The following is a 12,415-nucleotide window of genomic DNA, read 5'->3' on the forward strand; positions in this document are numbered from 1 at the left end:
CTCTGCTGAATCCAACAGCTGATTTATTACTTTTGTTTCTTCTTGAATATGCCGTTTTAAATCCTGCCTGCGCTTCAGGCTAATTGAAGTGCTGCCAATCCCATTCGGAAAATTTAGTAAATGAATATTTCGTACAATACATAAAAAAGCGAGCGGGGTGGGGGGTGGGGGGGTGAGAAAAAGGTACGCGAGATGGTGTTTTATCACACAAAGATTTCCACAACGAAATCGATTCTCCCTTGATCCCGATTACGTGCACACTTCCACATAGTTGATAACACCATACAGAATCCTGGCCCTTACATCAGACCTCCACTTTGCATCGAAAGCTAAACTGCTTTGCATTACCTTTGTCATTCCCAAAGGCTTTAGATTTTTCAAGATTCCTACCGACAGTAGAGAAATAACCACCTACAATAGACTGGTCTTACATTTCTTTTATTGGCTTTGTATCTGCTTTATTCCTTGAAAAGGTACAAGCCATCTGGCTAATAAATGGTGGTTCATTGTGCTGCAGCGGTTCAATTGAATTCCATGACTAATTCCAGTCTTGCCTTATAATCCTCCTCACCAGGCTCTTTCAGGTTGCACACAAACAGGAGAAACTTGTCATCCGAACTGAAGTCACCTGCTCCCCAGATTGCTTCTGTTTGTCGCATATACCGCATCTTGATAGCAGGCGACTCGAGCTCGCTGGAGCTAAGCCTACGTACGACCGGCAGGTTTGTGTCACTTTTATTGTGCATGTTGCCTCCTTTCTTGTCTAATCTTGCGAACAATGCAATTAGGTTTGCTTCTCTCGACACATAAAATGACACGGACAATCCAGTAGGCATGTTGCCTATAATGACAGGAAAGCCACGCACCCCGTTATAGTAGCCGTCAACCTTGCACCACTTCTCGTTCATAATTAGGACGAGAAGCACGAGTGCCTTGTTGGGGCTATCACTGGCGCCGAACACAGCTGGCGACAATGCCCTCTCGTCTGGGCAAGTCTGTACACTTTTAGCCGCGACCGCTGGCCACCGCGGGACAGTCCCCTCACGGCTAAGAGCGTGGCTCAAGTTGTCTAGGCGCTGCGTAATCTTCTCGCTTAACGCCGCCAGCAGGGCGCCCACGTCTACGCTTGGCACAGTGCCCCCAATCGTGCTGGAATACCCGCATTCCTGCTGTTCCCGCACTGCGACCCTACTGGCACTACCATCGAGCGTCTCGCCGCCCAAGGCTCGCACAAGCGCCGAGGCCACCTCCTGAGGCAGAGAGCGGTTCATACTGTCAAAATGCTCAGTAAGTGCAGCGCTAGTTTTTGTAAACGCCGCCAGGATGGAGTCTACATCTGCGCCCTGTCCTGCTCCTCGTCCGGTGGTGGCGCCGGGAAGAAGCTCTAGTTCCCGACAATCCCACTCCGCGATCGCAGTGCTGATGCCGGCCAGCGCCTCTGCCAGATCGTTCATCTGGCTCTGCATGGACGTGAGCAAGTCGTGGTACGAGCAGTGACCTGCCTTGCGGCTCAGCAGCTCGTCCGTCTGCGCCGTGACGGCCGGATTGCCTCCGCCGTCTATGCGCAGCTTGGAGGCAACGTCGCATCCAGCAACGTAGTGCCTTGGCAGGTTGCCGCGCGTCACGGTCTCCCGGCAGCGGGGACAGGTGGTGGCATGGAAGGTGCAGTGCTTCTCAAAGTGCTCCAGCAGTTCATCGACAGGACCCTCAAAGCCGCAACCATTGCTGGCGTTCCAACAGCTCACCTATAACAGGGAAATAAAAAAGAAAGGAGGGGGAGGGGGAAGACCGCTTGCACATATCATATAGACAAGATTGTTTTATAGCTACACAGTGCCAGTGTCAGCCATGCCGCTACTCTTGGCACCAGGTGCTGCCCTATGGTGAGGACTGTGGGAGACAGGAGAAAGTGGCTGTACTTGCGGTGCGTGTTCGGATGTGCGGATGCTATGTTTCAGAGATATTACTTTCGCATCTGCCGATTATTGCTTTGGACGTGTTCTTGCCGCGCCTATTGAGTGGGACGTACCAACGTTATTCATCCGAGCAGCACTGTGCCATCGCTGACTGCACCAACGAGAGAACGAGGAAGCTGCTCATGCAAGAACCCTTCATTCGATGTTCACGGAACAGACAAGTTGGTGCGAAGTGCATTCGCTGTGTAAACAAGGATCCTGCTGTGCATGAGAAACGAAACTATACGATAGTGGCTTTAAATAGAAAAGACTTCGTGCCCATCAAGCTTGCTCGGGTGGGTATACTGTTATCGTGAATTATGTGGTAGTGTGCCTTCTGCGCTCCCGTGCTGCGGGCCTGCGATAAAAGCATAAAACAGTGCTGTGACGTTTCAGCAGTGTTTTGTGTCCGCTCGGACCACTTTCAGAACGAAAAGCCCACGGAGGTCAACCCTTAACCAAAATTACGTTTTGGATACGAAAGAAATGTAAGCAGAAAACTTTCGAGCGCGCGTCTCAAGTTCGTAACTAGAGCAGTGATTGTCCTGTTATGGCAAATAAACAAGACTGCACGGAATTTGACGGTTTTCGTGCCCTGTGTGTTATTCAAGCACGCGAATAAGCTGCATTCGAGTACTCGTGGCCTCAAAAAGAGAACACAGCATATGGCTAGTGTGCACAAACACAAGGCTGCGCACGCGTCAATTCCTCACTCGAATTTTTTTTTTTTTCGCCCAGTATATGGGTGCTTGAACTGCTAGAAGGGTGCAATATGCTCACGTCGGCGTGATGAAGAGCGTAAAAAACGAACACGTCTGCTGCCTCGCACTTCAACACGTCACCGCAACTTGAGGTTACGCGATCTCCAGCACGAGGCGCGCGCGAATACAGCTAACATGAGAGTGCGCGTAGCGCACAGCCGGAATAGAGGAGGAGACGCCTGCCTCATCCCCCCCCCCCCCCCCCCACGCCTCCCCGAACACATGCGTGTGCGCTTTATCACGTGACCTATGCGCGCGTATCAAGCCACCATTCTTCTCGGCTTACCTTCGCACGCTTCCCCTCTCAACCACAACATACGGCGTGCGGGGCCAACGGGGCGCGTAGTAGTAGACAGTTTTAGTTACACGTACGTAGAGGCTTTGCGTACGTGGAGCTTCTACGTGTGAGCAGTGCGCATGCGTAGAACATAGCGGGCGCGCACGCGTCTCACGGACGTACGTGAGATTCAATTCTTTGCGTGCGTTTCTTGCGCACGTAGACAGCTTCGCGCAAGAGTTCCGCAAGATCACGAACAAGCGATAGCGGGCCGCGCGCGCGCAGACGGCTCGCATCGAAACACGGCGACAAGTTTGAATTGGCTACCGCCGTGTTCACATTTCCCGATAGATGGAGCTACGGGGTCCCTCTTGGCGTGCGTCGCGTACGTGTAGCTAAAAGCGTTTCAGATGGCGTGCACGTAAGGTACGTAGGCTTTTCACGTTTGCGTACGTGAAGCCTCTACGTACGTGTAACTAAAACTGTCTATTTGTTTCGCACTGGGGCGCTATTCTCGACACGCATGGCGGCTGCACGACCGCCATTATCCGCCATGTTGACTCTCTGATTGGCTGTGGAGAGCTCACGTGCCTTGAAATTTGTGCCGGGAAACGGAAGTTTCGCAAAATGCAATTTTGCGTTCCCATCAAGATGACGAAACGTGACGTGGAGCTGCAAATTTTATTCACTAATACATTCTTTTGGTCCTTGGCAGCTACATTGCGACGTTAAGGCTTCAAAAAGAAAGTGGGCAGTAGCGTACAGAAGCCAGTGCAATGCATCTGCAATTTCGCGAATGCGGTGGCGATGCAAGATATGCGCCATGGCAGCTTGTTGATTGACTGAAGGAATATTGGGGAGCGTCACAGGAAGGGCCGTTTCGTAAACGTCATTTTGACGATGCGTGACGTTGCACTGGGCCGCCATTGCAGAGATTTTCCGCCACAATTTGTGGTGCGATGAGCCGCGCGAATTATGCTAATGAGCAACCATATGCAACTGCGGCCAAGAGGAATGCGTATCGCCATATTTTCCCCGTCGTTTGGCCCCATGAAAATATTTTGTTAATAACGCGTGCGCATAGTATTTGCATCGCTCTCAGGTGATGTTGGCATTTGTGTCTTGGGCTATCATTTTTTTAAAAGAATGCGTTTATACGAAATAAAAAATCTTATTTTTTTTTTATATGTGTGTGTACATGAAACGGCCTTCGTGTTTCGTGGCGCTTTTTTTTTTGTTACTTCACTGTCCGAACTTTTGTGTTTAGTACTCTTGTATATGTCATGCACCTTTCACTTCTGTTCATTTTTTGAGCGTGTATCACGCCACGTTATAAGAAAAATCTTTCTTTTCGCAAACAAAGTCAGTACAGCGAGACCAAATATCTGTTGTGTTGGAAGTGCAATTTTTTTATGTCCCAGCACAGGCTGGTATAAGTATGGTCAAGACTGCGCGCATGCCATCGCAAATTGTCAGAAAAATTTGTCAGAATTTAAGTGTTGTAAGTTTGGAGCCTCACTGCATGCACAATAAATTTTTTTCCGCTCATAAGTACTTTTTCGTCACCTCTTTGCAACTTGTATATACGAACAAACAAAAAAAAACATTTTTTTGCTGTGTCAATTTTCTAAATAAAAAATCGCAAACTTCGCTTCCGGAGCTATGCGGTGCAAAAAAGGCACTTTTCAGAGCAGCCTAAAGATGGGTAAAGATCTCCACACTGAATCTCTTTCTCAATATTTTTCAGCTACTTTTACTCACTTTAGGCAAGTTTTCTAGCTCTACACTTGACAGATATTTTTCAATATGGCCTCAAAATTGGCCGAAGTTCAAAAACGCCAAAAAAAGTGATAACTTTGACTTGGATTTAAAAAAAAACAATCGAATTTCATTAAAATTTGCCTGAAAAATCCTCAATACTCGATAATTTTAAGGTACCAAAAAGTGTTGCATTATATTTTAAAGTATGAAAATGAATACAAAACTGAGTTCATGTTTTGTTATCTAGAGTTGCTTATTACTGCCTCTTAGAAGTAGTAACAGTCAGAAATTTGTTTTAACACTCACTGAACTTGGTTACATTTTATTTACCACAATACCCGAACCATCCTCAATGTTTATGGAGCTTCTACTCGCTTGTTAGCGGCGTTCCTAATGCGTCAAAATGGGAATAAATTCGCTATTTCACCTGATGTCTCAAGAACTGGCTGGTGGCGGTGAAACGTTTCTTTTTGTATTCTCTAATTTATCATGCTAAGTTACATTGGTATGTAATCAATTCTTTAAAAATATTAGATTATTTCTCGATGCTTAGAAAAATTTTTATATATAAGAATTAATATTAATATGTTTCTGAAGCCGACGTTTCCGTACCTGCATCTGTTTACCTCTGTGTTCAATGGTTCTACAGGGCACTGTCAGGAGACAAAACGTCTTCCGAGAGGGACAATTTATCTGCAAGGTTTTTAATCAGCAGGAGTTTTAATCAGGACGCAATTTACAAATGATATGCCACTTTATGTGTAGATTGCAATTCAGAAAATCGTAACAAGAAATAAACAGCAGCAGTTGACTTCGGTATGCGCACAGTATATACTGCGTCTGGAAGCACAACTGTCCAGTTTTCGGCGAAATCAAAATGCAAAACAATTGCACCTCTCTCGCAGCTAGGTTTTTCTTCATGTATATATTGCTTTTGCTTGCACAGATCTGATATAGTTGTGGGGAATCCATTTCATGGTCATTCTTAGAAATTCTCTCATAAATGATGAAGCGGCCAGAGTTTTTAACTAGCTCACCGTATTCCCGTGAAGCAATCAACACCTCGTCCTCGCTGCTCATTTCAAAATTTTCCAAAGTGAAAATGCCATCTTGCGGACAGTGCTCACCATTCCCGAGGAAACATGACCCAGTAGGTTCCTGGCATACGCAGAGACTCTGCATATCATCGGGAGAAAGCGACTTTCCGGAGGCGTTCTGCAGTCCCACGCGGCACAACTGAAAGTTTGCACAGCACACGCAAACACACACTTGCCACTGTGGCGAACATTCCACCCACTTAGGAGGCAAGGATATGAATTTTGCGAGGCCAACCTGGGAGGCAGGGTGAGCTTGCTTGTAGAGGCGGAATGCTTCTCGCAAGGACCGCGTCATGAAGCGTTTAGGTACCCATTCCTTCTCTCCCTCCTTTTCGATTCTCACAACATCCTTTTTGTTCGGTGTCTGTCTAGAGCGATCGAGTTCATCCATGGTGTAATATTCTAAAACGGTGGTAATGTCTTCGTGTTGTAGTTTACATCTTGTATATCTCTCCTGTGGCGCCTTATCTCTCCTGTACGCCTTCTTTATCCGCCATCTTCTTCGATTTTTGGATAGCGTACCTCGTTGCCCCTGGAATAACTTCCTGCACACATTTCACGGTTGGGTTGCGTAATAGCAGTGTCAGCAGTTGGCAACGCTCTTGAAAGGACGCAGCAAGTAGGTTGTCTTCCCAGCTGCTGCATTGCGCACATTTTTCTTGTGACGCACGCGAAGTCTCTGGGATATTATATGCTACCTGTATCCCTGATCGTATTTTCGTCACCATAGCCCTTGCCACCTACCTCTTCCTGCTTTCGCTTTGCATAGGAAAGTCTGAGGCATTTTTTTAGAGCGCTCGGTGGCTTTAGGGGCGAGATTTCGGAGGTAAGGCTGACACTGGAGGCTAAATTTTCTACGATTTCTTCCCCAGGGCGCAATTCTTCGAATGTTTCAGTTGACTCTGCTTGCATATTATCTATGTCTTCCTTGAACCAACGGTAACCATTCTCACAGATGAAGTCGCTTTCTCGTAATCGGAGAGTTTCTTCGGGAAGTAAAACGTTTTTGAGAGCAGCAACATTGAGTGTCTTTACACTGCGAAAATTACGTCCTCGTTCAATTCTCTGCTTGTGCCTTTTTGAGTAGTCGGCACAAAATGTTCGCCGCGGAAATCTCTTCATGAATTTAAAGGCTCACCGCTTCCGAAGATTATCGTGGGGCAGAAGAGCAGGTGACGGATGCAGGGCGCAGGGCTGCCTTTCCAAAAAAAGGAGATGGACAGATGGATGGATTTTTAAGACAGGCTGCCCGCCGTCGACACTGACGCTGGTTCGGTCTGGCGTACCAGCCGAGACGGAGATACCAAGTATGCTTGTCGTGGAAGCCCTCCAGCGCAGAGAAAACACGTGAGTACAGAAAACGACCCCACCGTCTACCAGGCCAGCAAAACGACGCGCGAAACTCGAGATCCGATCAACATCCGCTCATCGGGGCTGTCTCGGTCGAAGGCTGAGGCATAACTGCCAGGCGTTCGGTGCGTTGCGATGGAAAGATGATAGCGGCGGCTAAAGCCTCGGTGCGGTGGCGGCACACATGGTGCTATGAAATTCAGGGTCTTGCCGGGCGTTATATAGCTACAGGAGCGGCTGCCAAGCGCGGTTCATCCCTGGAGCGGCGGCAGCTCGTTAAAGGCATCTTGAGAGTAGCGACGGGTGCATTAAATGTTTGCATAAACTGCCACTAACCACATGTCACTCCAAAATAACATGCTAAAATATGCTTACAGTAATTTAGGTCCCACTGTTAGAAGGGTACGAAAGCAAATAGGAGCTTCAGACCTTTCATTGTAAGAGAAAAAAAAAAACACTTACAAATTACACTTATGAACTCAGCAACTGTAGCGTTTAAAATTTACCCACACAAAAAAAAACAAAACAATACTAAATCCAGCTTCTCACGATTGCGCTTCCTAAGAGAGAATACTGAGCAGTCGAAGGGATTGAAATCATGAAGGCTGTTTTGCATTTATTTTCATGCTTTTAAACAATATAATGCAACGCTTTTTGTGCCTTATAATTATCGAGTATTGAGGACTGTTCGCGCACATTTTAATGAAATTCGATTGTTTCCTTTTTAAATCCAAGTCAAAGTTGCCATTTTTTATGTTTTTGAACTTCGGCCAATTTTGAGGCCATATTGAAAAATATCTGCCAAGTGTAGAGCTAGCTACAAAACTTGCCTAGAGTGAGTAGAAGTCATCATCATCATCATCAGCCTAGTTACGCCCACTGCAGGGCAAAGGCCTCTCCCATACTTCTCCAACTACCCCGGTCATGCACTAATTGTGGCCATGTTGTCCCTGCAAACGTCTTAATGTCATCCGCCCACCTAACTTTCTGCCGCCCCCTACTACGCTTTCCTTCCCTTGGAATCGAGTCCGTAACCCTTAATGACCATCGATTATCTTCCCTCCTCATTACATGTCCGGCCCATGCCCATTTATTTTTCTTGATTTCAACTAAGATGTCATTTACCCGCGTTTGTTCCCTCACCCAATCTGCTCTTTTCTTATCCCTTAACGTTACACCTATCATTCTTCTTTCCATGGCTTGTTGCGTCGTCCTCAATTTCAGCAGAACCCTTTTCGTAAGCCTCCAGGTTTCTGCCCCGTAGGTGAGTAGTGGTAAGACACAGCTGTTATACACTTTCCTCTTGAGGGATAGTGGCAACCTGCTGTTCATGATTTGAGAATGCCTGCCAAACGCACCCCAGCCCATTCTTATTCTTCTGGTTATTTCAGTCTCATGATCTGGATCCGTGGTCACTACCTGCCCTAAGTAGATGTATTCCCTTACCACTTCCAGTGCCTCGCTACCTATCGTAAACTGCTGTTCTCTTCCGAGACTGTTAAACATTACTTTAGTTTTCTGTAGATTAATTTTCAGACCCACCCTTCTGCTTTGCCTCTCCAGGTCAGTGAGCATGCATTGCAATTGGTCTCCCGAGTTACTAAGCAAGGCAATATCATCAGCGAATCGCAAGGTGCTAAGGTATTCTCCATCAACTTTTATCCCCAATTCTTCCCACTCCAGGTCTCTGAATACCTCCTGTAAACACGCTGTGAATAGCATTGGAGATATCGTATCTCCCTGTATGACGCCTTTCTTTATTGGGATTTTGTTGCTTTCTTTGTGGAGGATTACGGTGGCTGTGGAACCGCTATAGATAGCTTCCAGTATCTTTACATATGGCTCATCTACACCCTTATTCCGTAGTGCCTCCATGACTGCTGAGGTTTCGACTGAATCAAATGCTTTTTCGTAATCAATGAAGGCTATATATAAGGGTTGGTTATATTCCGCACATTTCTCTATCACCTGATTGATAGTGTGAATATGGTCTATTGTTGAGTAGCCTTTACGGAATCCTGCCTGGTCCTTTGGTTGACAGAAGTCTAAGGTATTCCTGATTCTATTTGCGATTACCTTAGTAAATACTTTGTAGGCAACGGACAGTAAGCTGATCGGTCTATAATTTTTCAAGTCTTTGGCGTCCCCTTTCTTATGGATTGGGATTATGTTAGCGTTATTCGAAGATTCCGGTACGTTCGAGGCCATGAGGCATTGTGTATATAGGGCGGCCAACCTTTCTAGGACAGTGTTCCCACCATCCTTCAACAAATCTGCTGTTACCTGATCCTTCCCAGCTGCCTTCCCCCCTTGCATAGCTCCCAAGGCGTTCTTTACCTCTTCCGGTGTTACTTGTGGGATTTCAAGTTCCTCTAGGCTATTCTCTCTCACCTTATCGTCATGGGTGTTACTGGTACTGTATAAATCTCTATAAAACTCTTCAGCCACCTGAACTATCTCATCCATATTAGTAACGATATTGCCGGCTTTGTCTCTTAACGCACACATCTGATTCTTGCCTATTCCTAGTTTCTTCTTTACTGTTTTTAGGCTTCCTCCGTTCCTGAGAGCCTGTTCAATTCTATCCATATTATAGTTCCTTATGTCCGCTGTCTTACGCTTGTTGATTAACTTAGAAAGTTCTGCCAGTTCTATTCTAGCTGTAGGGTTAGAGGCTTTCATACATTGGCGTTTCTTGATCAGATCTTTCGTCTCCTGCGATAGCTTACTGGTTTCCTGTTTAACGGCGTTACCACCGACTTCTATTGCGCACTCCTTAATGATGCCCATAAGATTGTCGTTCATTGCTTCAACACTAAGGTCCTCTTCCTGAGTTAAAGACGAATACGTGTTCTGTAGCATGATCCGGAATTCCTGCATTTTTTCTCTTACCGCTAACTCATTGATCGGTTTCTTACGCACCAATTTCATCCGTTCCCACCTCAAGTCTAGGCTAATTCGAGTTGTTACCATCCCATGGTCACTGCAGCGCACCTTGCCGAGCACGTCTACATCTTGTATGAGCCAGGGTTCGCGCAGAGTATAAAGTCGATTTCATTTCTAGTCTCACCATTCGGGCTCCTCCACGTCCACTTTCGGCTAACCCGCTTGCGGAAAAAGGTATTCATTATCCGCATATTATTCTGTTCTGCAAACTCTACTAATAACTCTCCTCTGCTATTCCTAGAGCCTATGCCATATTCCCCCACTGACTTGTCTCCGGCCTGCTTCTTGCCTACCCTGCCATTGAAATCGCCCATCAGTATACCGTATTTTGTTTTGACTTTACCCATCGCCGATTCCACGTCTTCATAGAAGCTTTCGACTTCCTGGTCATCATGGCTAGATGTAGGGGCTTAGACCTGTACAACCTTCATTTTGTACCTCTTATTAAGTTTCACAACAAGACATGCCACCCTCTCGTTAATGCTATAGAATTCCTGTATGTTACCAGCTATGTTCTTATTAATCAGGAATCTGACTCCTAGTTCTCGTCTCTCTGCTAAGCCCCGGTAGCACAAGACGTGCCCGCTTTTTAGCACTGCATATGCTTCTTTTGTCCTCCTAACTTCACTGAGCCCTATTATATCCCATTTACTGCCCTCTAGTTCCTCCAATAGCACTGCTAGCACTGCTAGTAGAAGTAGCTGAAGTATATTGAGAAAAAGATTAAGTGTGGAGACCTTTACGTATCTTGCCTTAAGGCTGCCCTGAAAAGTGCCTTTTTTGCACCGCATAGCTCCGGAAGCGAAGTTTGCTATTTTTATTGAGAGAGAGGGTGGGAGAGAGGGTGTAGTGGTAGTTCTCGGCGAACACCGGCCCCCTCTCACCGCCCGCGAAATAAATATCTGGCTACGCCACTGGTAGCTACTACGCCCTTTGTTTGTCACCTACGATATTTTTACGCTTGCACATTAGCAAAACACAATTCTGCGAGCTCTGGCTGAATCCAGCAGAGTTCTTCGCGGTTTGTGACAGGAGGCCTTGTAGCGTTTGACTCAAGTTTTCAAATGTAAGCGAATCCGAGGGAGATGAAAGAAAATGATACCGGCGTTCAAGATCTAGCACCTACCAGCTGTTCCGCCAAGTCGGCGCAATGAAACGGCGAAATCGCGACTTCGTCCACCTGGAACGACGTCTTGTCCATGGGGCAGCGGGCACCGCCGTCGCCTTGTGCGCAGCCTCCAAGGCAAGAAGTACACAGGAAATGAAGGCAAGGTAGCACTGCTAGTTCCACAGACACGAATCCGCACAAACCGCAGACACGGGCGTGGGACAGGGGTTCCTTGAAGTTGACAGGTCTCCCATCGACTCCACTGGCGAAGCCACAGAGGCGATACGCATACCCCGGCATATCCGTATAAGTGAACGGCCGCACCGTTTTTTTCACACGAATCGTTGCAGAAGGCTCTCGACACTGGTAGGTGAACGTCTAAAATGGTGAATGACAGAAAATAAACCGAAGGCTCGAACTCCGCCTTAGATCGCCACGTCCGTGTACCGCATAGTTTCGGAACTTCCAGAGTTTTTAACGTTTCAACCCCGCGCTTTCTCGCAAATGGCGTCGAAAATTATATTGTGGCGCCCCCTCAGTACGTTGGGCCGGCGTGCTTGGCAGTTTCGGTTTCGATCTTCACAGCGAAGTCCATCCCGAACGCACAGTTCATTTGATGGTACAATGAAGAGAGACTGCAATATTTTTTAAAACAGAGATAATGCTGTCCTGGGTTGTTACGTGGCTCATGATGATGCCCATAAACCTAAGTCATAAACATGGTTGCAGTACGTCGCAGGAATACCTCTATGCAGCCAGGAGAACGTGTCCGTGCGCTGCAAGACTCGCGTTCGTGTTATTATTTGTTCCTTCAGGAATATAATAGCACATTGATGCTAGTGCGTTGTGTTGCGAAATACTACATATTGTACGAATGACTTCCTAGCACTGCTCCAGTCTTTTCGCATTCAGTTAAAGAGATTCCCGGTAAACTTTAGTCATACGTTTAGTCCACACTTGTATTCTTTTCAGGAATTTCGGTGTCACAGCGAGCGGACGAATAAAAAAATGGAAACGTAAATGAGACAAAGAACAAAATCAAAACTGTCCGAGTATAACTTGTAGCAAATCAGATGTTATGGTTGTCGCTTTATCAGAAGCGTAAGGAAGCTTCAAAAGCTGCTGTAAGCGAATGATTAATTTCTTTACCTGAACAGCGG

At 46.5% G+C, this 12,415-nt stretch overlaps 1 protein-coding gene across 1 annotated transcript; it reads right to left on the bottom strand.

Moving 5' to 3' along the window:
• Positions 1-422: 422 nt before the first annotated feature.
• LOC129382269 (uncharacterized) lies at positions 423-12,387 on the bottom strand. Its single transcript, XM_055065964.2, has 2 exons — positions 11,274-12,387; positions 423-1,745 (listed from the first exon to the last, which is right to left on the bottom strand). The coding sequence occupies exons 1-2, from the start codon at positions 11,553-11,555 to the stop codon at positions 522-524; spliced, it is 1,506 nt and encodes a 501-aa protein (XP_054921939.2). The 5' UTR covers positions 11,556-12,387; the 3' UTR covers positions 423-521.
• Positions 12,388-12,415: the final 28 nt, after the last annotated feature.

Source organism: Dermacentor andersoni, chromosome 9 (genome assembly GCF_023375885.2).
Source record: "Dermacentor andersoni chromosome 9, qqDerAnde1_hic_scaffold, whole genome shotgun sequence".
Taxonomy (NCBI): Eukaryota; Metazoa; Arthropoda; class Arachnida; order Ixodida; family Ixodidae; genus Dermacentor; species Dermacentor andersoni.

What these genes read in the sequence shown, in the direction of transcription:
- LOC129382269 (XM_055065964.2), bottom strand. Translation starts at nt 11,555, where the DNA reads ATGCCGGGGTATGCGTATCGCCTCTGTGGCTTCGCCAGTGGAGTCGAT. An exon ending in CCGACTTGGCGGAACAGCTG is followed by an intron (nt 1,746 to 11,273) that starts GTAGGTGCTAGA and finishes TCCCTGTTATAG; the next exon opens with GTGAGCTGTTGGAACGCCAG.